At 49.4% G+C, this 27,961-nt stretch overlaps 1 protein-coding gene across 4 annotated transcripts in view; it reads left to right on the top strand.

The window, feature by feature from the left end:
• Positions 1-27,961, top strand: part of ENDOV (endonuclease V) — a 165,435-nt gene that overhangs the window by 85,756 nt on the left and 51,718 nt on the right. Inside the window, exon 8 of one of the 4 annotated variants that reach the window (XM_066587956.1) lies at positions 27,425-27,656. The exons of the other annotated variants lie outside the window; for them this stretch is intronic. Within the exon in view, the coding sequence (XP_066444053.1) occupies positions 27,425-27,445 (21 nt within the window). The 3' untranslated portion in view covers positions 27,446-27,656. Of the gene's footprint in view, positions 1-27,424; positions 27,657-27,961 lie in introns of those variants that run through there. 4 annotated transcript variants of the gene reach the window in all.

The raw sequence follows: 27,961 nt of genomic DNA, 5'->3' as shown, positions 1-27,961 counted from the left end.
TTCTATATTATATTGTGAATAAACTATGGTTATATGAGATTTCCAAATCATTGCATTCTTTTTATTGTTACATTTTACATATCGCCCCAACTGTTTTGGAATTTGGGCTGTTTTGAAATGTTATGCAGTAGAGATGAGCGAGCACCAAAATGCTCGGGTGCTCGTTACTCGGGACGAAAATTTTGCGATGCTCGAGGGTTCGTTTCGAGTAACGAACCCCATTGAAATCAATGGGCGACTCGAGCATTTTTGTATTTCGCCGATGCTCGCTAAGGTTTCCATTTGTGAAAATCTGGGCAATTCAAGAAAGTGATGGGAACAACACAGCAACAGATAGGGCAGGCGAGGGGCTACATGTTGGGCTGCATCTCAAGTTCCCAGGTCCCACTGTTAAGCCACAATAGTGGCAAGAGTGGGCCCCCCCCCTCCCAACAATTTTTACTTCTGAAAAACCCTCATTAGCAAGGCACACCTTAGCTAAGCACCACACTACCTCCGACAAAGCACAATCACTGCCTGCATGACACTCCACTGCCACTTCTACTGGGTTACATGCTAGCCCAACCCCCCTCCCCCCCCCCCCCCCACACGACCCAGTGTCCACAGCGCACACCGAAGTGTCCCTGCGCAGCCTTCAGCTGCCCTCATGCCACACCACCCTCATGTCTATTTATAAGCGCGTCTGCCATGAGGAGGAACCGCAGGCACACACTGCAGAGGGTTGGCACGGCCAGGCAGTGACTCTCTTTAAAAGGGGCGGGGCGATGGCCCATAATGCTGTACAGAAGCAATGAGAAATCCAATCCTCTGCCACCTCCATCAGGAGCTGCACACGTGGGCATAGCAATGGGGAATCCATGTGCCACACACTATTCATTCTGTCAAGGTGTCTGCATGCCCCAGTCAGACCGGGGTTTTTTATAAATAGTCACAGGCAGGTACAACTCCGCAATGGGAATTCCGTGGGCACCCACAGCATGGGTGGCTCCCTGGAACCCTCCAGCTATACATAAATGTATCCCATTGCAGTGACCTGGACAGCAGAGCTAACGTCAGATTAAATGCAGGTGGGCTTCGGCCCACACTGCATGCCCCAGTCAGACTGGGGTTCTTTAGAAGTGGACACATGCAGTTAAAACTCCGTGTGGACCGACAGTATGGGTGGCTCACTGGAACCCATCGGCGGTACATAAATCCCATTGCAGTGCCCATCACAGCTGAGGTAACGTCAGGTTTAATGCAGGTGGGCTTCGGCCCACACTGCATGCCCCAGTCAGACTGGGGTTCTTTAGAAGTGGACACATGCAGTTACAACTCCGTGTGGACCGACAGCATGGGTGGGTGCCATGAAGCCACCGACGGTACATAAATATATCCCATTGCAGTGCCCAGCACAGCTGAGGTAATGTCAGGTTTAATGCAGGTGGGCTAAAAATTAATTGGATTACACTGTAGGCGAGGGCCCCAAAAAAATGGTGTACCAACAGTACTAATGTACCTCAGAAAAATTGCCCATGCCCAACCAAGAGGGCAGGTGAAACCCATTAATCGCTTTGGTTGATGTGGCTTAATTTGTAACTAGGCCTGGAGGCAGCCCAGTTAAAATAAAAATTGGTTCAGGTGCAAGTTTCAACGCTTTAATGAGCATTGAAACGTATAAAAATTGTTTCCAAAAATTATATGACTGAGCCTTGTGGGCCTAAGAAAAATTGCCCGTTCGGCGTGATTACGTGAGGTTTCAGGAGGAGGAGCAGGAGGAGGAGGATGAATATAATACACAGATTGATGAAGCTAAAAGGTCCCCGTTTTTTATGGTGATAGAGAACGATTCTTCCATCCGCAGGTGCAGCCTACGTATTGTTTAGGTACCGCTGCTGTCCGCTGGTGGAGAAGAGAAGTCTGGGGAAATCCAGGCTTTGTTCATCTTTATGAGTGTAAGCCTGTCGGCACTGGCGATTGACAGACGGGTACGCTTATCCGTGATGATTCCCCCAGCCACACTAAACACCCTCTCTGACAAGACGCTAGCCGCAGGACAAGCAAGCACCTCCAGGGCATATAACGCGAGTTCAGGCCACGTGTCCAGCTTCGACACCCAGTAGTTGTAGGGGGCAGAGGCGTCACGGAGGACGGTCGTGCGATCGACTACGTACTCCCTCACCATCCTTTTACAGTGCTCTCGCCGACACAGCCTTGACTGGGGAGCGGTGACACAGCCTTGCTGGGGAGCCATAAAGCTGTCAAAGGCCTTGGAGAGTGTTCCCCTGCCTGCGCTGTACATGCTGCCTGATCTCCGCGCCTCCCCTGCTACCTGGCCCTCGGAACTGCGCCTTCTGCCACTAGCGCTGTCGGATGGAAATTTTACCATCAGTTTGTCCGCCAGGGTCCTGTGGTATAGCATCACTCTCGAACCCCTTTCCTCTTCGGGTATGAGAGTGGAAAGGTTCTCCTTATACCGTGGGTCGAGCAGTGTGTACACCCAATAATCCGGAGTGGCCAGAATGCGTGTAACGCGAGGGTCACGAGAAAGGCATCCTAACATGAAGTCAGCCATGTGTGCCAGGGTACCTGTACGCAACACATGGCTGTCCTCACTAGGAAGATCACTTTCAGGATCCTCCTCCTCCTCAGGCCATACATGCTGAAAGGATGACAGGCAAGCAGCATGGGTACCCTCAGCAGTGGGCCAAGCTGTCTCTTCCCCCTCCTCCTCATGCTCCTCCACCTCCTCCTCCTCCTCCTCCTCCTCCTCAACGCGCTGAGATATAGACAGGAGGGTGCTCTGACTATCCAGCGACATACTGTCTTCCCCCGCCTCCGTTTCCGAGCGCAAAGCGTCTGCCTTTATGCTTTGCAGGGAACTTCTCAAGAGGCATAGCAGAGGAATGGTGACGCTAATGATTGCAGCATCGCCGCTCACCATCTGGGTAGACTCCTCAAAGTTTCCAAGGACCTGGCAGATGTCTGCCAACCAGGCCCACTCTTCTGTAAAGAATTGAGGAGGCTGACTCCCACTGCGCCGCCCATGTAGGAGTTTGTATTCCACTATAGCTCTACGCTGCTCATAGAGCCTGGCCAACATGTGGAGCGTAGAGTTCCACCGTGTGGGCACGTCGCACAGCAGTCGGTGCACTGGCAGATTAAACCGATGTTGCAGGGTAGCAGCGTCCGTGTGGGACTTGCGGAAATGTGCGCTGAGCCGGCGAACCTTTCCGAGCAGGTCTGACAAGTGTGGGTAGCTTTTCAGAAAGCGCTGAACCACCAAATTAAAGACGTGGGCCAGGCATGGCATGTGCGTGAGGCTGCCAAGCTGCCGAGCCACCACCAGGTTACGGCCGTTGTCACACACGACCATGCCCGGTTGGAGGCTCAGCGGCGCAAGCCAGCGGTCGGTCTGCTCTGTCAGACCCTGCAGCAGTTCGTGGGCCGTGTGCCTCTTCTCTCCTAAGCTGATTAGTTTCAGCACGGCCTGCTGACGCTTGCCCACCGCTGTGCTGCCACGCCGCGCAACACCGACTGCTGGCGACGTGCTGCTGCTGACACATCTTGATTGCGAGACAGAGGTTGCGTAGGAGGAGGGTGCTTTAGTGGAGAAAGCATACACCACCGCAGATACCACCACCAAGCTGGGGCCCGCAATTCTGGGGGTGGGTAGGACGTGAGCGGTCCCAGGCTCTGACTTGGTCCCAGCCTCCACTAAATTCACCCAATGTGCCATCAGGGAATTATAGTGGCCCTGCCCGCCTGTGCTTGTCCACGTGTCCGTTGTTAAGTGGACCTTGGAGTAACCGCGTTGGTGAGGGCGCGTACAATGTTGCGGGAGACGTGGTCGTGCAGGGCTGGGGCGGCACATCGGGAAAAGTAGTGGCGACTGGGAACCAAGTAGTGCGGGGCCGCCGCCGCCATCATGCTTTTGAAAGCCTCCGTTTCCACAAGCCTATACGGCAGCATCTCCAGGCTGATCAATTTGGCTATGTGCACGTTTAACGCTTGAGCTTGCGGGTGCGTGGCGGCGTACTTGCGCTTGCGCTCAAACACTTGCGCTAGCGACGGCTGGACGGTGCGCTGAGAGACATTGGTGGATGGGGCCGAGGACAGCAGAGGTGAGGGTGCAGGCCAGGAGACGGTAGTGCCTGTGTCCTGAGAGGGGGGTTGGATCTCAGTGGCAGGTTGGGGCACAGGGGGAGAGGCAGGTGTGCAACCCGGAGTCGCTGAACGGCCTTCGTCCCACCTTGTGGGGTGCTTGGCCATCATATGTCTGCGCATGCTAGTGGTGGTGAGGCTGGTGGTGGTGGCTCCCCGGCTGATCTTGTCGCGACAAAGGTTACACACCACTGTTCGTCGGTCGTCTGCACTCTCAGTGAAAAACTGCCAGACCTTTGAGCACCTTAGCCTCTGCAGGGTGGCATTGCACGAGGGGGCGCTTTGGGAAACAGTTGGTGGATTATTCGGTCTGGCCCTGCCTCTACCCCTGGCCACCGCACTGCCTCTTCCAACCTGCCCTGCTGGTGCACTTGCCTCCCCCTCTGAAGACCTGTCCTCAGTAGGCTTAGCAAACCAGGTGGGGTCAGTCACCTCATCATCCTGCTGCTCTTCCTCCGAATCCTCTGTGCGCTCCTCCCTCGGACTTACTGCAATTACTACTACCTGAGTGATAGACAACTGTGTCTCATCGTCGTCGTCCTCCTCACCCACTGAAATCTCTTGTGACAGTTGCCGGAAGTCCCCAGGAACTTGCCAGGACCCCGGGAACTTTCCAAAGGTTGGGCATCGGTCACGACAAACTCCTCCGGTGGGATAGGAACCATTGCTGCTCATTCTGGACAGGGGCCCGAGAACAGTTCCTGGAAGTCTGCCTGCTCCTCAGAATGTGTCATTGTAATGGAGTGAGGAGGCTGGGAGGAAGGAGGAGCAGCAGCCAGAGGATTCAGAGTTGCAGCAGTGGATGGCGCAGAACTCTGGGTGGTTGATAGATTGCTGGATGCACTTTCTGCCATCCACGACAGGACCTGCTCACACTGCTCATTTTCTAATAAAGGTCTACCGCGTGGACCCATTAATTGTGAGATTAATCTTGGGACGCCAGAAACGTGCCTCTCTCCTAATCCCGCAGCAGTCAGCTGCGATACACCTGGATCAGGAGCTCGGCCTGTGCCCACACCCTGACTTGGGCCTCCGCATCCTCGCCCGCGTCCACGTCCTCTAGGCCTACCCCTACCCCTCAGCATGGTGTATTACCAGTAGTGCAGAAACAGAATGCTGTAATTAAATGTGCCGCTAATTGGCCTGTGGTTGGAGGCTGACTTCGCTTACGGAACGCACAGCAGAGCCAGGAAAGAATTTTGCGTAAGCCTGTAGTGAGACGTAGGTGCGTATGACTGAGCTAGTGGAATTCACAGCGCAGAAGCAGTCAAGTGGCCAAAGGCCACTAGTAGGCCTTAAGTATTTTGCTTCTATTTTTTTAAAGGCTGAGCTGAGACAGCAGACAGATACTGTAGGCAGCGTATATATGTATACTGTTTCCCTCTGGACGGGATGACGGCGGTGATGTAACGGGCAACGCAGAGCCAGGAAACACTTTTGCGCAAGCCTGCTGTAACACTTAGCTGCGTATTAATTAGGACTACTACCCCCAGCAGAGACGCAGTACACGGAGGACAGTCACAGGCAGCCCAAATATATTTTTTTTCCCAAATTTGTTTGAAAAAGCCCACTGCCTATATAGACAGTGTATCTCTTTCACCTTTCCCCCTGTCCCTGCCTTACCACTACTGGCCCTATACTATGTAAAATTACTGCAGACTGTTTCCCTCTGGACGGGATGTTGGCGGTGATGTAACGGGCAACGCAGAGCCAGGAAACACTTTTGCGCAAGCCTGCTGCAACACTTAGCTGCGTATTAATTAGGACTACTACCCCCAGCAGAGACGCAGTACACTGAGGATGGTCACAGGCAGCCCAAATATATTTTTTTTACCAAATTTTTTTGAAAAAGCCCACTGCCTATATAGACAGTATATCTCTTTCACCTTTCCCACTGTCCCTGCCTCTCCACTACTGGCCCTATACTATGTAAAATTACTGCAGACTGAGGACGCAATGCTCTGCATGGCCGATATACAAAAAAAAAAAAAAAAGTGCAGCACTGCTAAAAGCAGCCTCAACAGTACTGCACACGGTCAGATGTGGCCCTAAGAAGGACCGTTGGGGTTCTTGAAGCCTAAAATAACTCCTAACACTCTCCCTATAGCAGCTCCAGCATCAGCAGCACTTTCCCTGATCTATGTCAGAATAGATCTGTGGCGAGCCGCGGGAGGGGCCGATTTAAATACTCGGGTGACACCTAATCTCGCCAGTCACTCACTGCAGGGGGTGGTATAGGGCTTGAACGTCGCAGGGGGAAGTTGTAATGCCTTCCCTGTCTTTCTATTGGCCAGAAAAGCGCGCTAACATCTCAGAGATGAAAGTGAAAGTAACTCGAACATCGCGTGGAGCTCGCCTCGAGTAACGAGCATCTCGAACACGCTAATACTCGAACGAGTATCAAGCTCGGACGAGTACGTTCGCTCGTCTCTATTATGCAGTCATGCTCCCCATGTGTTAAAATAATAAACCAGCTTATACTCGCTTCTCTACCACTCAGCATCTCCTCTTTGACATGTTTACAAGCTGCAGTAGCATATGTACAGGACATGACAGGCTACTGCAGCCAATTACAGAGCTGACAAGGCGTGTGCCCTCATGCCCTAGCCTGGAAAGACAGGCTAATTATCAGTGCTTCCTCCATTGTTATTTTTAGGGTAGGGATTCGTATTGGGTTCAAAGTTACCGTTTACCATGTACATTTTGCTGTGAGCAGTCTGTGTCTGGGTGAGGAGACACACACACATACCAAAATGCACAGATCTGCATAGCTGAGTAAACAGACACCCCTGGAATCACAGAACTAGGAGAAAACTGATTTTTTTTTCATTTCAGTGGGCTCAACGGGTGTGTTGAGGTACTAGGGAATGTTTTGGCTAAGTTTTATTTTGTTTTTTTGTTTGTTTTGTTACTCAGAATTAGAGATGAGCGAGCACCCAAATGCTCGGGTCCGCGTTATTCGAGTCGAGCCTTTCGTAAAATTCAAGAGCTCTACTCGAGTAACAAACTCCATTGACTCTAATGGGAGACTCAAGCATTTTTGTATGTGGAACGCAGGGTCCCGAGCTTTTGTTTTTTTTCTTCTTGGTTCGTGTCTCTCTCTCTCTCTCTCTCTCTCTCTCTCCTCCCCCCCCCCCCTTCCCCTTCCTGCCAGCCCAAAAATTTTCAAATGACGCGCGCTGCGTCGCGGTGGGCAGGGGCCACAACAGGCACGTCACAGTGGGGAGGAGCCAAAAGCTGGGCCGGGGTCAAACACTATTTGATGCTCGTTCGAGTAACTCTACTCAGAATACTTCTTTAGGTTCTGGAATCACCTACACTTATGCACTGTAAAACCCATTGATCTGTGTGAGCAAGACTAGATAAGGGTGGTTTTACATCTGCGCCCAGAGTTCCGCTCGCCTACTCTGTTCAGGCTGCATGCAGTGCTGCTTCTTCCAGTATGTTGAGCTGGATCTGCGACGAAAGGTTCCAGCGCAGATGTGAATTACCTCAAGGCTGCGTTAGGACTCTGTTCAGGGTTTCCATCTCTCTGCTCCGTTTTTGGAGGAGAAAAACTGATCCATTTTTTTCTCTATTGATTTCAATAGAGTTTTTTTTAAAAATGGAAAAATTATCTGAATTGTCCCAAGTTGTTTTATAATTGTTTTACTAACAATATTTTCAGATAAATAAATCTTTTATTATGTTGATAACTGTTTTGAAAGAAAAATTGTATGTTGCTTTTTACCTTCCATAAAACAACAATGAAAAAAATAGACTTCCGTTTGCTTCCATTCCATTGGATTTCTGTTTTTTTTAAATGGAAAAATAGCGCAGTCTGCAGCATAAATTTTCTGCTTAAAAAGATCTGAAACCTTACAGAATGGAAGCAAACGGAGGCCTGTTTGCTTTCCCTGTTTTTGAAACCCCATGAAAATCAATAGGGAAAAGATGGATCAGTTTTTTCCTGTTTTATATCAGTTTCTCTCCTTCAAAAGCAAAATGGAGAAACAGAAACACTGAACTGACCCTAACACAGGTGTGAAAGAAGCCTGAAAACATATTTTGAGTTTCTGATTGTAACAGTTCTAAAAATGATTGAAGTAGGCCCCTTGCACACAAACTGGTCTGATTCCGGCTGTGAGATCTCGCAGCGGAATCCAACTCTGTGCACCGGCGGTTACCACTGTGTACTTGTCCGATGGCTTCGTGTGCAGGCAGCTTCCGTGCTGCAGATGTGCTGACCTTTGCGCCGACGCACATGTGCGGTACAGAATGTGACACTCCATCGCTAGGCAATGACGCAGAGCCCATGTGCACTGCTCACTGTGTAAGAGCCGCAGGATGAACGGCTTCTATTGACATTAATGAAAGCTGTCCGTGCAAGGTCCACACCAAAATAGAACGTGCTGCCATTTTTTTTCCCCCGCAATCAGTTTTTCATAAGATGTTACAGGCAGTAACTACCACTCTAAATCCCGCAGTGCAAATACACGATGTGCAGGTGGCCTAAAGAAAAAAAAGTTGTGTCAGGCAGGTGTGAACTGTGTGTGCGATTAACCCCCTTTTTGCTGCCTTAGATCTCAGTATAGTTAGTACATCCCTCTGTACTGGCTAGGATTTATTCTATTTGAAGCAGTATATTATATATCCAGCAGCCAAGACATGTTGAGAGATGAACTGCTTAATATCTGCCATGAGGGCACTGAATCTCCAGCTTGTGGCAAGCAATTTTTGGATATTGTTACTGGTATTACAGTAAACCTAATAATAAGCCTTCTCCTGGGGGTGATGACCTGGCCTAACAATACACTATTTAAAGCACTCGCCTGTGCTCGGACATTAGGGCGTGTAACTTTTGCTGTACTTTGCACTGTACCCTCTACAAAACCAATCCTGCACATGAAATGCTTTTTGTTTATTTTTTGCAAGGTCATAAAAAAAGAATACAAACCTGAAGGTGTCCTCTCTATTTCTTGAGTACAGATAGGGACCTTGAGTATCAGCCTCTGCCCAGATACTCTGGTCAACAACATCGCTTTGTTTACTTTTGTTTTTATCAGGAGTCACAATGTATATTCCAAACCCATTGTTCTTCCTGAGGACCTTTTTGCGTCTCTCTGAAGTATAATTAAGTAAAAGAACTATGCATAATTATTTATTTATATAATAAATTCACAGAGTAGGTGTTGTCAGGATAACAGCAGTTAAAGGGATATTCCAGAGACTGGGAAAAATTTCCCTAATGTTTCCACTTATTGCCATTATTTCAGACATCCATCTAAATCCTCAAACTGATCTCCACTACCTTTTTTGATGACCTGCGCCCCTGCCGCTTTCCAGCCAGCTTCAGATTTCCATATAGTTATTTTAAGTAGCTGGCAGGATTGCCAAAACTACATTTCTCACAATGCTCCACTGCCAGTTACTGAGGAGTTTGCTTTCACAACTGTACAAAGTAACACAGCTGAGCCTACAGGTCATACTCATTGGGTACAAATTGAGAACTAAGCAGGGGGGACCACAAGTGAAGCAATATCTCTGCAAAACAATTTGTGAAGCAAGTTATAACTTTGCATTGCAAAGTTGAACGCTTTATAATGCATAGAATTTTCACTTAGAATCGCCAATAATACCCCTTAACCCTTTCCAGTCCAATTTGTATCCTGGTTTTCCTAGGGGGCTTACTCTTTTTCTGGTGTTATACAACAGCGCTATATGCTGGCTAAAGCTAGTACTGCATGAGGTGACACGTTGGATAGACTCCGACAGCAGAGAGGCTGGCAATATACAGTAAGAAACCCCGACGGATGTCTTCCAACATCGGAGCTGTACAGCCTTAAATTATAATGTCTTCAGTCGGCAGACAGTGGATTGGAAAGGGTTAAATGTTTTTCAATAGTTGCACACACTAACAACTTTCATACTTTCATAGTGATTTCCAAATTTTAACAACTTATTCTTACCAGCAATTGTTAGAAGAAAGCAACATTGTGCTCCGACTTCATCTTTCCAGTGTATTCATTACCATTGAAGGAGTGTATTTATCCATAGTAACATAGTATGTAAGGCCGAATGAAGACAATGTCCATGTAGTTCTGCCTTTTTATCCTCCTATGTTGTTTGATCCAGAGGAAGGCAAAACCCCCAAGAAGCAGGAGCCAATTTGCCACTAGGGAGTCAGGAGGGAATTTTCCCCCAAATGGGCTATCAGACTAATCCCTGGATCAACCCCTAATAGTTCCTACCTGCCTGTATACCCGGATTAACAATTAACCTAAGATTTATATCCTGTAATATCCTTCTGCTGTAGAAAGACATCAAGTCCCCTTTTTAACTCCTCTATGGATTTTGCCATTACCACGTCCTCAGGCAAAGAGTTCTGCAGTCTCACTGCTCTTACAGTAAAGAACCCTTTTCTGTGTTGGCGATGAAACCTGCTTTCTTCTAGACGTAGCGGATGCCCTCTTGTTACCGTTGCAGTCCTGGGTATGAACAGATCGTGGGAAAGATCTTTGTATTGTCCCTTCATGTATTAATACATAGTTATTTGATCGCCCCTTAGCTGTCTTTTTTCCAGGGTAAATAATCCCAATTTTGTATTCTAGTCCCTTCATTCCATGTATTAGTTTAGTTGCCCTTCTTTGAACCCCCTCAAGCATTGTAACATCTTTCCTGAGTACCGGTGAGCAGAACTGTACCCAGTATTCCATGTGGGGCCTAACAAGTGCCTTATATAGCGGTAGAATAATGTTCTCGTCCCTCGCCCCTATACCTCTTTTAATGCACCCCAAGACTTTATTTGCTTTTGCAGCAGCTGACTGGGATTGGTTACTCCAGTTTAATCTATAATCCACTAGTACCCCCAGGTCTTTTTCCATATCACTTTTCCATGTGCATAACCTTACATTTATCAACATTGAACTTCATTTGCCATTTTTCTGCCCAAGTCCCCAGCTTATCTAGGTCTGTTTGTAGCCGTATATTGTCCTCCGTTGCATTGATTATATTGTATAATTTTGTGTCATCTGCAAATATTGATATTTTACTGTGCAGCCCCTCTATAAGGTCGTTGATAGATATATTGAACAGAATGGGGCCCAATACTGAACCCTGTGGCACCACGCTAGCGATGGTGGCCCAGAGTATGAACCATTTATTACCACCCTCTTCTTTCTATCTCTGAGCCAGTTCTTTACCCAGATACACACGTTTTTGCCCAGACCAAGCTGTCTCATTTTATATATTAGCCTATTATGCAGCACAGTGTCAAATGCTTTAGAGAAGTCCAGATATACGAGATGAATAGACTCTCCCAGGTCCAGCCTAGAGCTTACTTCATCAAAGAAGCTGATCAGATTGGTCTGACATGATCGACCCTTCATGAACTTATGCTGGTGAGGAGTTATTCCGTTGTTCTCCTTGAGATATTCTTCGATGGCGTCTCTCAGAAACCCCTCAAATATTTTTCCTGTTACTGAAGTGAGACTTACCGTCCTCTAGTTACCAGGCTCACTTTTGGACCCCTTTTTGTAAATTGGAACCACATTGGCAATGCGCCAATCCAGTGGTACAACCCCGGTTTTGATAGTAACCATAAATATTAGATATAGCGGCCTAGCTATCTCATCACTTATTTCCCTTGGTATCTTTGGGTGTATTCCATCTGGGCCAGGCGATTTATCGATTTTAATCTTTTTTAACCGGTTCTGTACTTCCTCCTGCGTTAGGTACGATTTTAGCACTGTTGCGTCCTCCGAACGTGCAACCTCAAAAACACAAACAAAAGGCACAACCGTGCAAAAGGAAACAAAAACTAAGGGGAATTCTCTCCCCATTGTCCCCTAACCCGGGAGGGGGCCCTGCCTACTCGGCAGACCGACCGCTCTGACAAGTGCGAGCCCACACGCGTGCCTGGGCCACTGACTAGTCCCTGTCAGGGAGCCCTAGCACAAAAGAAAGGTAAAAACGGAAAACCAAACAAAGCATAAAAGAACTTACCTAGGAGCTTCAGCCAAGGTGTGTTCCTCCGTCGCTGTCCAAAGGTAACTGAAGGATTGACCAGCACAGGAGATCATGCTGGCACTGTTTAGGTAGGAGCCAAGCTATTCAGCACCAGGTGCTGACTGACATTACTCCTGCAACTACCACACCCCTCAGCTCCAGGAGAAGCAAGGGCACACCCAAAACCTGGTCTGGCCTGCAAGCAAAGTGCAGGCCTCAGAACGGCTGCAACAAGCACTTCTTCGCTACCTTCTTGCTTTAGTAGTTGGAACGCTTTCTTTTTTTCGTTTATTGCCCCCTTACAGTATTGTTGAGCCACAATGGTTTCCTCTTATTTATAGTTCTTTTATTTTTAAAAGGAATAAACTGCTCTCTAAGGGCTCAGTCACACGGGCGGTTTTACGCGTGTATAGACGCACGTAAAAACGTTCGTACTGCGTCAAAAAAGAAATTGCACCTACAAAAGATAGAACATATGGGTGGCAATGGACATGGTCACGCTTTTTTTTTAACGCGCGTAAAAACGCCTGTGTGACTGAGCCCTTAAGGTGATTAGGATCCTTTTGAACTTTTCCCATTTGTCCTCTGTACTGATATTTTTGAGGATGTTGTCCCATTTAATGTTACCGATAGTAGTTCTAAGCTGATCAAATTTTGCTTTACTAAAGTTTAGTTAATTGTCGCTCCCTGATGAGGCTTCTTATTGAATGACAGCTGGAATTTGATTATATTGTGGTCACTGTTCCCCAAGTGCCCCTCAACCTGTACCCCCATTATTCGGTTTATTAGTTAGTACTAAGTCCAGAGTGGCCCTCGCTCTAGTTGGTTCCTGCACAAGTTGGGTAAGATAGTTATCTTTAATTGTTCTCAAGAATTTATCACCCTCTATGAGAATTGCAGGTTTCGTTTTCCCATGTTATATCCGGATAATTAAAGTCCCCCACGATAATTACTTTGTTGCGCTTTGACACCTCTTCTATCTGCCTTAATAGTAAGGTTTCAGTTTCTTCTGTTGCTTTTGGTGGTCTATAGAAAACCCTTATGAGGATTTTGTTATTTTTTTTTCTTCTCCCTGTATTTCTACTCACAGAGATTCCACATGTTCATCTCCTACTCCTATATCTTCCCGTAGCTTCGGCAATAAGTACGATTTGACGTACAGACATAACCCTCCCCCTTTCTGGTTTCCATGGTCTCTTCTGAAAAGATTGTAACCCTGTAAATTCACTGTCCAATCGCACTTATCAAGCCATGTTTCCGTTATTCCGACTATATCATAGTTCTCATCAGACATTCTCGCTTCAAGCTCACCCACTTTACCGATCAGACTTCTTGCATTCGTGGTCATACAATTTATACAGTTTTTTTTTGTTCTTTAAATTCATTTTGTTACTAATGGTACTGTTGGCTGATCTGACAATTCTAACTGTACTAACTCCCCCCCCCCTTCCTCCTGCTCGACCCCCATTCCCATTGCTTAGACCCAGGTCGCTAGCTACCCCTTTTTTTCTCTTTTTGCCCTCCAAGAACGTGTGTACAGTATGTCTGTTCATTGAAGAGTAGAACTAAAATATTTATCGCCATATACTGTTTTTCTATCTAAATATTGAAGACATTATGATGGTAACATAGTATGTAAGGCTGAAAAAAGAAACCTGAAAGAAAACGATGAGACACAGTTGTCTATCACTCAGGTAGTAGTAATTGCAGTAAGTCCGAGGGAGGAGCGCACAGAGGATTCGGAGGAAGAGCAGCAGGACGATGAGGTGACTGACCCCACCTGGTTTGCTAAGCCTACTGAGGACAGGTCTTCAGAGGGGAAGGCAAGTGCAGCAGCAGGGCAGGTTGGAAGAGGCAGTGCGGTGGTCAGGGGTAGAGGCAGGGCCATACCGAATAATCCACCAACTGTTTCCCAAAGCGCCTCCTCATGCCATGCCACCCTGCAGAGGCCGAGGTGCTCAAAGGTCTGGCAGTTTTTCACTGAGAGTGCAGATGACCGACGAACAGTGGTGTGCAACCTTTGTCGCGCCAAGATCAGCCGGGGAGCCACCACCACCAGCATGCGCAGGCATATGATGGCCAAGCACCCCACAAGGTGGGACGAAGGCCGTTCACCGCCTCCGGTTTGCACCACTGCCTCTCCCCCTGTGCCCCAACCTGCCACTGAGATCCAACCCCCCTCTCAGGACACAGGCACTACCGTCTCCTGGCCTGCACCCTCACCTCTGCTGTCCTCGGCCCCATCCACCAATGTCTCTCAGCGCACCGTCCAGCCGTCGCTAGCGCAAGTGTTTGAGCGCAAGTACGCTACCACGCACCCGCACGCTGAAGCGTTAAATGTGCACATAGCCAAATTGATCAGCCTGGAGATGCTGCTGTATAGGCTTGTGGAAACGGAGGCTTTCAAAAGCATGATGGCGGCGGTGGCCCCGCGCTATTCGGTTCCCAGTCGCCACTACTTTTCCCGATGTGCCGTCCCAGCCCTGCACGACCACGTCTCCCGCAACATTGTACGCGCCCTCACCAACGCGGTTACTGCCAAGGTCCACTTAACAACGGACACGTGGACAAGCACAGGCGGGCAGGGCCACTATATCTCCCTGACGGCACATTGGGTGAATTTAGTGGAGGCTGGGACCGAGTCAGAGCCTGGGACCGCTCACGTGCTACCCACCCCCAGAATTGCGGGCCCCAGCTCGGTGCTGGTATCTGCGGCGGTGTATGCTTCCTCCACTAAACCACCCTCCTCCTACGCAACCTTTGTCTCGCAATCAAGATGTGTCAGCAGCAGCACGTCGCCAGCAGTCGGTGTCGCACGGCGTGGCAGCACAGCGGTGGCCAAGCGTCAGCAGGCCGTGCTGAAACTACTCAGCTTAGGTGAGAAGAGGCACACGGCCCACGAACTGCTGCAGGGTCTGACAGAGCAGACCGACTGCTGGCTTTCGCCGCTGAGCCTCCAACCGGGCATGGTCGTGTGTGACAACGGCCGTAACCTGGTGGCGGCTCTGCAGCTCGGCAGCCTCACGCACGTGCCATGCCTGGCCCACGTCTTCAATTTGGTGTTTCAGCGCTTTCTGAAAAGCTACCCACCCTTGTCAGACCTGCTCAGAAAGGTGCGCCGGCTCAGCGCACATTTCCGCAAGTCCAACACGGACGCTGCCACCCTGCAACATCGGTTTAATCTGCCAGTGCACCGACTGCTGTGCAACGTGCCCACACGGTGGAACTCTACGCTCCACATGTTGGCCAGGCTATAGCGTAGAGCTATAGTGGAATACCAACTCCAACATGGGCGGCATAGAGGGAGTCAGCCTCCTCAATTCTTTACAGAAGAGTGGGCCTGGTTGGCAGACATCTGCCAGGTCCTTAGAAACTTTGAGGAGTCTACCCAGATGGTGAGCGGCGATGCTGCAATCATTAGCGTCACCATTCCTCTGCTATGCCTCTTGAGAAGTTCCCTGCAAAGCATAAAGGCAGACGCTTTGCGCTCGGAAACGGAGGCGGGGGAAGACAGTATGTCGCTGGATAGTCAGAGCACCCTCCTGTCTATATCTCAGCGCATTGAGGAGGAGGAGGAGGTGGAGGAGCATGAGGAGGGGGAAGAGACAGCTTGGCCCACTGCTGAGGGTACCCATGCTGCTTGCCTGTCATCCTTTCAGCGTGTATGGCCTGAGGAGGAGGAGGAGGATCCTGAAAGTGATCTTCCTAGTGAGGACAGCCATGTGTTGCGTACAGGTACCCTGGCACACATGGCTGACTTCATGTTAGGATGCCTTTCTCGTGACCCTCGCGTTACACGCATTCTGGCCACTATGGATTATTGGGTGTACACACTGCTCGACCCACGGTATAAGGAGAACCTTTCCACTCTCATACCCGAAGAGGAAAGGGGTTCGAGAGTGATGCTATACCACAGGACCCTGGCGGACAAGCTGATGGTAAAATTCCCATCTGACAGCGCTAGTGGCAGAAGGCGCAGTTCCGAGGGCCAGGTAGCAGGGGAGGCGCGGAGATCAGGCAGCATGTACAGCACAGGCAGGGGAACACTGTCCAAGGCCTTTGACAGCTTTATGGCTCCCCAGCAAGACTGTGTCACCGCTCCCTAGTCAAGGCTGAGTCGGCGGGAGCACTGTAAAAGGATGGTGAGGGAGTACGTAGCTGATCGCACGACCATCCTCCGTGACGCCTCTGCCCCCTACAACTACTGGGTGTCGAAGCTGGACACGTGGCCTGAACTCGCGCTGTATGCCCTGGAGGTGCTTGCTTGTCCTGCGGCTAGCGTCTTGTCAGAGAGGGTGTTTAGTGCGGCTGGGGGAATCATCACGGATAAGCGTACCCGCCTGTCAACCGACAGTTCCGACAGGCTTACAATCATAAAGATGAACAAAGCCTGGATTTCCCCAGACTTCTCTTCTCCACCAGCGGACAGCAGCGGTACCTAAACAATACGTAGGCTGCACCCGCGGATGGAAGCATCATTCTCTATCACCATAAAAACCGGGACCTTTTAGCTTCATCAATCTGTGTATTATATTCATCCTCCTCCTCCTGCTCCTCCTCCTGAAACCTCACGTAATCACGCCGAACGGGCAATTTTTCTGAGGCCTACAAGGCTCAGTCATATTACTTTAGTAAACAATGTTTATACGTTTCAATTCTCATTAAAGCGTTGAAACTTGCACCTGAACCAATTTTTATTTTAACTGGGCTGCCTCCAGGCCTAGTTACAAATTAAAGGGGTTGTCCCGCGAAACAAAGTTGGGGTATACACTTCTGTATGGCCATATTAATGCACTTTGTAATGTACATTGTGCATTAATTATGAGCCATACAGAAGTTATTCACTTACCTGTTCCGTTGCTAGCGTCCCCGTCTCCATGGTGCCGTCTAATTTTCAGCGTCTAATCGCCCGATTAGACGCGCTTGCGCAGTCCGGTCTTCTCCGTGTTGAATGGGGCTGCTCGTGCTGGAGAGCTGCTCCTCGTAGCTCCGCCCCGTCACGTGTGCCGATTCCAGCCAATCAGGAGGCTGGAATCGGCAATGGACCGCACAGAAGACCTGCGGTCCACCGAGGGTGAAGATCCCGGCGGCTATCTTCGCAAGGTAAGTAAGAAGTCACCGGAGCGCGGGGATTTGGGTAAGTACTATCCGTTTTTTTTTTTCAACACATGCATCGGGTTTGTCTCGCGCCGAACGGGGGGGCTATTTAAAAAAAAAAAAAAAAAACCTTTCGGCGCGGGACAACCCCTTTAAGCCACAGTAAGCTAAGCGATTAATGGGTTTCACCTGCCCTCTTGGTTGGGCATGGGCAATTTTTCTGAGGTACATTAGTACTGTTGGTACACCAATTTTTTTGGGCCCTCGCCTACAGTGTAATCCTAGTAATTTTTATGGGCTACACCTGCACTCATGCTACAGCAAGGTGTGTGGGGTTGGCCTACACTTTTGCTACATAAATGTAACTGGGGCCTTGTCTATACTGCAACTACTGAAATGTGCAAGAGACTGTTATCTCCCTAAACTGCTGCAACAGGAATGTTACTGTGGCCTGTCTTGACTGCTACTACTACTGAAATGGAACTAATACTGTGCTCCCCCTATACTGCTGCTTCGGAATTGTTACTGGGGCCTGTCTTGACTGCTACTATTACTGAAATGGAACTAAGACTGTGCTCCCCCTATACTGCTGCTTCGGAATTGTTACTGGGGCCTGTCTTGAGTGCTACTACTACTGAAATGGAACTTATACTGTGCTCCCCCTATACTGCTGCTAGGGATATGTTACTGTGGCCGGTCTTGACTACTACTACTACTGAAATGGAACTAATACTGTGCTCCCCCTATACTGCTGCTAGTGATATGTTACTGGGGCCTGTCCAGACTGCTACTACTACTGAAATGGAACTAAGACTGCGCTCCCCCTATACTGCTGCTTCGGAATTGTTACCAGGGCCTGTCTGGACTGCTACTACTACTGAAATGGAACTAATACTGTGCTCCCCCTATAATGCTGCTAGTGATATGTTACTGGGGCCTGTCCCTAATGCTACCGCTGAAATGTTACTAATTCTGGGCTCTACCTATACCGCTGCTAATGCTATGTCACTGGAGTGTGGAAATGGAGGCTTCCCAAAGACATGATGGTGGCGAGGCCATTTCCCACCAACGCGGTTACTGTTAAGGTGCATATAACCACGGACACGTGGAGAGGACACATAGTGCCTCAAAAACATCCCCCTCCTCCTCCAACAATGAAAACATTCTTGGCAAATACCTTTGCATAGGTCCGTCTGGTGGCAGTCCAAGTATTTCACCTTTACTGACACAACAAGAGAGCCCCCCCACCATCCCCCCGCCACGGCCCACTTAATCCTGGCCACATTCCGAAAACGAACTAAATAAAACCGTGCTACTAGGTCCGCAGTCGCCACCACATTCCCACTAACGCGGTTACTGTTAAGGTACATATTACCATTCTGACTGGGGCATGCACTGTGGGCCGAAGCACACCTGTATTGTATGTGACGTTAGCTCTGCTGAGCAGGGCACTGCAATGGGATACATTAATGTACCGGCGAAGCTCACCTGCATTTAATCTGACGTTAGCTTTGCTGTCCAGGGCACTGCAATGGGATATATTTATGTACCACCGGTGGCTTCCTGGGACCCACCCATGCTGTCGGTCCACACGGACTTCACAATAGGGAGTTGTACCTGCCTGTGTCTACTTATAAAAAAACCCAGTCTGACTGGGGCATGCAGTGTGGGCCGAAGCCCACCTGCATTAAACATGACGTTACCTCAGCTGTGCTGGGCACTGCAATGGGATTTATTTATGTACCGCCGGTGGGTTCCAGGGAGCCACCCATGCCATGGGTCCACAGGGACTTCACATTAGGGATTTGTACCTGCCAGTGTCTATGTCTTAAAAACCCCGGTCAGACTGGGGCATGCAGTGTGGGCCGAAGACTGCCTGCATTTAATCGGACGTTACCTCAGCTGTGATGGGCAATGCAATGGGATATATTTATGTACCGCCGGTGGCTTCCTGGAACCCACCCATGCTGTTGGTCCACACGGAGTTGTAACTGCATGTGTCTACTTATAAAGAACCCCAGTCTGACTGGGGCATGCAGTGTGGGCCGAAGCCCACCTGTATTAAACCTGACGTTACCTCAGCAGTGATGGGAAATGCAATGGGATATATTTATGTACCGCCGGTGGGTTCCAGGGAGCCACCCATGCCGTGGGTCCACAGAGACTTCACATTAGGGAGTTGTACCTGCCAGTGTCTATGTATTAAAAACCCCGGTCTGACTGGGGCATGCAGACACCTTGACAGAATGAATAGTGTGTTCCCCATTGCTATGCCCACGTGTGCAGCTCCTGATGGAGGTGGCACAGGATTGGATTTCTCATTGCTTCTGTACAGCATTGTGGGCTATCGCCCCGCCCCTTTATGGTCAAAATATGTTTTTATTCAAAGCAATACTTGTAACATACATTGTGGTTCGTTCCAGAAGCGGACCATATGATTAACTTAATATAATATAATGTGACTATAACTACCATTCTCGGCTCAATAAAGATTGAGAAAGTTCTCTGGCAAAGATGGTCTTAATGGTGGTAGGGTTAACTAATTTGCCTATGCTTGAGTTAGTGCATACATGTCACCCTGAACATTTATTACTACTTAGCTGACTTATCTGTGTTGTGTTCCTTGGTCGGCTCGGGAATGTGTAGATTGCTTCTTTTTCTGAGAAATCAAAATGAATATTTATAACTCAACTATAATCAAAAATATGGGATCGTACCCGATCGATCCCTAAACTGGGGTGGGTATAGAGGAGTTGACGGGGTGGGGTGGGGGGGGTAGGGTAGGTTGGGGTGTCAGGGTGGGGAGGGGAAAGGGGGTAAGAGAGAGAAAGAGAAAGTGTCTCGTTTCGTGGAAGCTTCTGAAGGAGTCCCGTTCTTCAGCTTCATTCAGGTTGGCACTGTACCATTTTCGGCCCATAGGTCAAATCCGTTGGAGCTATGGAAGGAGATCCATACCTCCCACGTGGCATAGTATGTTGTCCATTTGTCATTATCTTTGGCTCTTAATTCCTCCATGTATCTAATTTCGTCTAATGCCGTTGCCCAATTCAGGCGTGTCGGGGTCGTCCTGGTTTTCCACAGTCTGGGGATCAGAGTCCACATGGCTAGAAGGAAAAACCTAAGGACATCCTTTTTGTTAGCAGAAATGTTTCCTGGCAGGATTGACAGGAGAGCCATCTCTGCTGTAAAGGTTAAGCATTTTCTTTTCAAGGCATTGTATATGTCTTCTATTTCTACCCATGATCTAGCGATACCCGGGCAGGACCATCAGATGTGTACAAACGTACCTAGCCCATTCAAGCATCTCCAGCATGCTGAGGAGGTACCAGGGTATATTTTGGCCAGTAGTGCCGGGGTACGGTACCATCTCATGATAAGTTTATAATTCATCTCGTGGTGTCTGCCCGCAACCGACATCTTGTGGGTGAAGACAACCCCTTTGGCCCAGTCTTCCTCTGTCAGGGGTTGACCCAGCTCACCCTCCCAAGCTCCGCGAGCTCCTCGCTCCGGGCCCGGAGCCCCCCTGGCTACCTGCATATTGTAGACCTTGGTGATCTCTCCCCTTGGTTCTCGGGGATTAGCACATAACTGCTCGAAGGGAGTAGCTGGGGCTGACAGATCTGCAATTGAGCCTAGCGTTTTTATGTAATGGCATAATTGTAAGTATTGGAACCATGCACCCATCTCCGGGCGCCTCTCCCCCGTGAGCACGTCTAGGGTCTTAATTCCATTTTCTTGAAGACAGTCGTGTAACCTTGGGATGGGATCCCCAAGGTTGGTTAGGAACGTCATACCCCAGTCTCCCGCAGGGAAGTCCGGGTTGCCGACCAGAGGGGTCCAGGGTCCCGGCACCGATACCAGCCCACATCTGTGTGCGAAACTGTCCCAGATCCTTAATATAGTGTTCAGAAATGGCGACACCTTTATGCCCCGTCTGCCCAGTCCTCCTTTAAGCCAGAATAGGCCCTGCGCCCGGTACGGGGCGGAGTTCTGTTCCAGTTCCACCCATAATTTAGAGTGTCCCCTGTGCATGAGGTCCAGGACTACTCTGCATATTGCGGATCTATAGTAGAGGAGCCTATCGGGTAAGCCCACTCCACCCCTCTCTTTCTTTTGGGTGAGGAGCTTGTAGCTCAGTCGAGCCCTGCCCCCCCCCCCCCATACGAATCTCATCAAGGCTCTTCGTAACTTAGTGAAATAATTGCATGGAATTTGGATAGGCACCGCCTGGAAAAGATACAGGAATTTTGGGAGGGAATTCATTTTGATGGAGTTTATTCTGCCGAACCATGATAATGTTAATGGTCTCCATCTTTCGAGATCTTTTATCAGGGAGGAGTAGATGGGTTCGTAGTTTAGGTTAAACAGTTGGGCTGGGTTGGGCGGTATTTTTACTCCTAGATATTTGATGTTGTCTTCACGCCACGAGAGTGGGAATAGGGGTTTAAGTTGGGCCAGTTCCGCTTGCTGTATTGTTATGTTTAGAATTTCTGACTTGCGTAGATTAATTTTAAAGTTGCTAACCTTGCTGTAATTGTCGAATTCTCGTAATATGGCTGGTAGGGCCTGTCTGGGGTTTGTGATATAGACTAGGAGATCGTCAGCATATATCGCCACCTTGTGTTCGGTTTGTGCCGTGCTGTATCCCTGGATTTCTGGATTTGCTCTGATTGCTTTAGCGAGTGACTCCATTACTAAGATATATAGGGTTGGGGATAGCGGGCATCACTGGCATGTCCCGTTTTTGATATTGATTGGGTGTGAGAGTTTCCCATTCACTCGTATTTGAGCCGTGGGGTTTTTGTAGAGGGCCATTATCCAGTTTCTTAATCTATTTCCCAGGCCGATTTTTTGTAAAGTGGTTTCAAGGAATCTCCAGTTAACACGATCGAATGCCTTCTCGGCATCTACTGATAGAAGGCAAAAGGGGCTGTTGGAGTCGCGTACCCTGTGTATCAAGGCAAGAGTTCTTATGGTGTTATCTCTTGCCTCTCGACCGTGGACGAAGCCCACCTGGTCTTTATGAATGATTCTAGGGATCAGTGACCCAAGGCGTGTGGCTAGTGTTCTGGCAAAAAATTTTGTGTCCACATTAAGTAAGGATATGGGCCTATAGTTCCCACAAGAAAGGGGGTCCCTTCCGGGTTTTGGGATAACGGTAATTGTGGCTTGTAATGCCTGCCGAGGGAAGGGGCAATTTGCTGAGATCGCATTGAAAGCTTTGCATAGTATTGGCGTTAATTGGGTCCCGAGGGTTTTGTAAAAGCGGGGGGTGAAGCCGTCAGGCCCGGGGCTTTTGCCCACTTTTAAGTTCCGGATCTCCTCCAGAATTTCCTGCTCCATTATGTCATTTTCGAGCATCTCAGCCTCCTGCGAGGGGATCTTTTGGGGGGCAAAATTGTGTAAGTATGCCTCTATGGTGTCATGATTATCGTTTGGGTTCGCCTCTGGGGGGGCCGGGATGTTGTATAGTTCTTCATAATATTTTCTGAAGCATTCTAATATGTCTTCCGTGGCGTGTACCTTCCCCTCCTTAGGTGCATTCAGCGCAAATACGTAGGACTGGCTTTCCCGAGGGTTTAAGGCCTTTGCCAGCCAACTGCTGCATTTGTTACCATATTCATAGTAGCCTCCTATCTCTCATGCACAGGTGGGCCTGGTCCAGTACCGCCAGTATCTGCTGGCGGAGGGAGGTTATCTCTGTGTTCAAATGGGCGGAGGCCTTAGTTTTATTGGCCTGTTCAGCTATCCCCAAGCGGGTGTTGAGGTCTGTCAGTTTGCCTATTCTATCTTTTTTGAGCCTCGCCCCGTGGGATATGAAGACCCCTCTTAACACACACTTAAGTGCTTCCCATTGTGTTGGTGGGGATGTTGTGTCTCTACTATGGGTTTCTACAAATGTCTCGATGGTTCTGTTGATCTCGTCACGGCAGAGCACGTCCGTCAGGAGGTTGTCATTTAGGCGCCAGGTGTTGGCTCCGACCCTATGGTCGTGCTTCAGTAGGGCCCCGAAGACAGGCGCATGGTCCGACCAGATGATATTGCCTATTGTGCTTCTTGGGGCCAGGTCTAGAAGACCGTGTGTGATGAATAGGTAGTCCAGTCTCCCGTAGCTGTTATGTGCTGTGGAGTGGTGACTGTAGTCCTTGACCCCTGGATGAAGAATCCTCCAGAGGTCAACGAGTCTCAGTCCTTGTAAACATCTCCTTAGTCTACGTGTGGTGACCAGGGAAACCCCGGACTTACCCGAAGACGAGTCCAGATCAGGGTCCATCGTCAGGTTGAAATCCCCACCGAGGATGATGCCGGTTCCTGCTGCGAATTGCTCTAGTTCTCTCAGGGCGGTAATCCCGAAGCCGACTTGTCCTGTGTTGGGGAAATATAAATTAGCTAACGTCAGGATACGGTGTCCAAGGTCAAGTTTGAGAAATATATACCGTCCCTCTGGGTCCTCTTTTGTTGCCAGTACTTTGTGGGGGAGGTTCTTGTGGATCGCTATTGAGACTCCACAAGCCTTTTTTTCGGGGTGGGTGCTATTGTACCACTTGGTGTAGTATTTGTTATTGCATTTGGGTGTGTGGCCTGTTTTAAAGTACGTTTCCTGTAAGAAGGCAACTAGGGCCCGTTTTTTATGTAGGTGAGCCAAAATCTGGCCTCTTTTGGTGGGGTTATTAAGGCCTCTAGTATTAAAGGTACAAAATGAGATACCAGTCATGGTGGTTGTGTAGTGGTGGGCGATGGGTCCTTCAGGGCTTCCGAGACACTAGAAAGCGGGAGTGGATGGGTGATAGGGGAGAGAGGGTTAGGTTGGGTTAGGAGGGATGGGTGACGGAGGACGTGTGTTCCGTCGATTGGGGAGACAAGTCCCAATCTCCTGAGGTGGGTTTCGGACCAGGGGTCCGTGTCAGACGGCACCATGGTGGCGTCTACCCGTTGGGGAGGGGGGTGAGAGCCGGAAACACGGGAGTCAAAATCGCTCCCGGTCTCCCTCGTCTATAACTGTAATTTTCAAACGGTAAGAAACATATGTGAAAAGCCTGTTTCTAAGGGGGGAATAGAACATATGGTTAAACGACCATTTGGGGGAGTATAACTAAACAGAGGGGGTTGGTAAGTGCAGGTTGACACTCAGTAAGTTTGCCGGAGCCGGGGGGGTTGGGCTGACTGGTGACCCGGTGCCCAGCTTGCTGACTGTGGTTAAATGTGGATCGATGCTGTGGATCGATGCGGGGGCAAATAGTGCAGGGCCGGATTAGTCGGACCCGTCCGCTGAAAGTTCGTTCGCGTATAGTCCGGGTAGTATCGGGTCTCGCAGGTGGTATCTTCAGCGTGTGGGGCCCGGGGGCATATGGGTGGGATGGTTCCTGCTCCTCTGGCGTCTTTGTCTGGCTTCTTGCCAGGTGGTTTTGGGTGCCGTGACGGGCAGTGTTGGGATGTACGGCCAGTCCGAGATCGCGACCATCGGGAGTTCCAGGACACTGAGGAATTTAGGTAGGTCCGCAGGTGATTTGAAGACCGCCGTCTTTCCGTTTTTTGATGCTATTAGGATGAAGGGGTATCCCCATCTGTAGATTATGTTGTTGGCTCGGAGAACTTCAAGAAGCGGTTTCACGGCTTTTCGGAGCTGAAGGGTGCGGCGGGCCAAATCAGGGAAGACCGCAATAGGGGAGCCATTGTGGGTGGGTGGATCCTTCCTGTCTCGGGCGCTTTTCAATATGGCTTCCTTGTCCTTATAGAAATGTATGCGGCACATAATGTCTCGTGGTTTCCCTGGGTCGTCGGGACGGGGGCCCAGGGTTCTGTGTATGCGGTCTATCTCTATAGGTCGGTCTGGTGGGCGTTGAAGCAAGGAGCCGAAGAAGTTGCGGGCCCAGTCTTCTAGCTGAGAAGGGGCGATCTCCTCAGATAGGCCTCTCAGGCGCAGGTTGTTGCGTCTATGGCGGTTTTCTAAGTCGTCGAGATGAGACAAAATGTCCGCCATTTGTTGGGCTTGCGCTTTGATGATTTGGCTGTGGGATTCTAGTGTAGTGAGGACTCCGTCTTGTGTCTCCTCTACCGCATTTATGCGGCATCCCATCTCTTTAAGATCCTGATGTATAAGGGATAGCGCTTCTTTCTGGGAGCATTCTAGTCGTTGGAAGTCCCTTTTGGTCGGGAGAGCTCTCAGATGTGCCTTCCAATCCCAGTCTTCATCTGATGACGACTCGTTATCAGTTGACGGGATCGTTGGGGGTGCTGCTGCGGCTGCTGCGTGGCCCCTGTAGCTTTTCTGTTGGGAGGAACTACTACTCCTCTCGGACTGGGGGCTTCTGTTTTGTGCTGTTATTTTGCTGGGTGAGGTCTGTCTGCTGCTTGTGTGTCTTCTATCTTCCTTGCTTTGTATTTGGTCTGAGTTGCTACCCTCTTCATATACTGTGGGGCTCTGCTGTGTCCCAGGTACTAGGGTAGAGTGTGCTGCATGGGGAGAACGGTGCCTGGAGGAAGACTCTGCGCTGCCTGCTTGGGGGCTGTGTGTCCCTGGTGTGTGGAGGCACTTATCTGTTAGGCTGCTGTCATCAGGTCCCTCCGTCTCCCGGTCTCTAGGTCCGCTGGTCTCCGCTCTGCTGTTGCTGCGGGGAGCTGATGCCGAGCGCACATGGCCGGGCGCCATCTTGGGTGAAGGAGCTGCCGCGCTGTGTCTCCCGAAGAAGCGCTGGATGATCGGCGGTTCGCCTTCTCCCGCTGCCTCCTGTCTGCTGGGAGCCTTCTTCTTCCCCATCCTTGCTTTTGCGGTCGTTTGGGGTTATTTAAGGGGTGAGTAGCAGGCTTTTTGCTGTGAGGGAGCCGGGAGCTCGGCAGGAGAGCGACTTAACCCTGCATCGGCAAGTCACGCCCCTCGCCCCGCCCCTTTAAAAGAGGGTCGCTGCCTGGCCGTGCCAACCCTCTGCAGTGTGTGCCTGCGGTTCCTCCTCATGGCAGATGCACTTATAAATAGACATGAGGGTAGTGTGGCTATGAGGCCAGCGTGTGGCATGAGTGCAGCTGAAGGCTGCGCAGGGACACTTTGGTGTGTGCTGTGGACACTGGGTCGTGCGCGGGGGGGGGGGGGGGGTTGGGCAGCATGTTACCCAGGAGAAGTGGCAGTGGAGTGTCATGCAGGCAGTCAGTAAGTGCCAAGTGAATGAGCTGATGGGTATTTTTGTGGAGTGGCCGTGGAGCTTGTAACTGATAAAATGCTTTTTGGTGAAAGGTCATTTAAGCACATTTTAGGAGTACACGTATCTGGAGTTCATAATTTAAAGGGGTTGTCCCGCGGCAGCAAGTGGGTCTATACACTTCTGTATGGCCATAATAATGCACTTTGTAATGTACATTGTGCATTAATTATGAGCCATACAGAAGTTATCAAAAGTTATTCACTTACCTACTCCGTTGCTGGCGTCCTCGTCTCCATGGTTGCCGTCTAATTTTCGCCGTCTAATGGCCAAATTAGACGCGCTTGCGCAGTCCGGGTCTTCTGCTGTTCTCTATGGGGCTCCGTGTAGCTCCGTATAGCTCCGCCCCGTCACGTGCCGATTCCAGCCAATCAGGAGGCTGGAATCGGCAATGGACCGCACAGAAGAGCTGCGGTCCACGGAGGGAGCAGACCCCGGCGGCCATCTTCAACCGGTAAGTATAGAAGTCACCGGAGCGCGGGGATTCAGGTAAGCGCTGTGCTGGTTTTTTTTTAAGTCCCTGCATCGGGGTTGTCTCGCGCCGAACGGGGGGGGGGGTTGAAAAAAAAAAAAACCCGTTCCGGCGCGGGACAACCCCTTTAAGGTTCTTTTAAACAAGACAATTTATCGTTTGAACGAGCGTCTTTAGACAGGCATATACATCGTTGGCTCATTCAAACGAGAAATCGTTCAGAAACATTCATTCGCTGTATAAGTGACTGAGACCGACTGAACAAGCGCTGTTTATACCGAACGATAAGTGAACGAGCCAACGATGACTTGAATGGAATCTGCACTAAAATGGGACATGCTGTGATTTTTTTTCCGCATGCGTAAATTGAAGTGCAGACGACTATGCTTCCCTATGGGCAGCTTTAACTGCAGATCTTCTGCAAATCAAATCCTTCCGTGAACATGAGACCTTAGACTGAACAACTTTAGCTTGTTTGAATGCTTATTGTTCTGTCTAAAATGGCCTTTACTCATGCTTTCTCATTTTATAGTTTTCATGGCTACTTCCATGACTCCTGGACTAAGATGCAGCATGCCAACAATGCTTTCCTTGTGATGAGTGGAGATCACCGCTGTGTCTTGTGGTAGAGAGCACATCAGGAGCCGACTCCAGGTTATGGACTCATCTAAAATAGAATCAATCTCTCAGGATTATAGGAGATTACTACAGTAAAGAGTCCCTCGTGCATAATAAGATATGTGTAATCCCCCTAAAGAGATTTCCCTGCATCCTCTACAGTTGTTAACACTGTTGTAATGTGCTGGGTTATATGCAACATTGATATTGAATGCTGCTTCTATACAAAGAAACTTATGTGAAATGTTGGGGTATTACCCAGGTCCCACCACAATAGTGGTGCAGTAATATAACATGTTACCCTACTGATCCCAATCTACCCTTATCATAATGATTCCAGCTTGTGGTTCCTGTGTTGGATGAAGGATAAATATTCAGAAATGGAAATAAATCATCTATAAAGAATAGGCATAGACTGGAACCTATCTCAAGCAGCTCATTACTATCACCC

This window comes from Eleutherodactylus coqui, chromosome 13, assembly GCF_035609145.1.
Source record: "Eleutherodactylus coqui strain aEleCoq1 chromosome 13, aEleCoq1.hap1, whole genome shotgun sequence".
NCBI lineage: Eukaryota > Metazoa > Chordata > Amphibia > Anura > Eleutherodactylidae > Eleutherodactylus > Eleutherodactylus coqui.
This window is presented reverse-complemented; position numbering and strand designations above follow the sequence as displayed.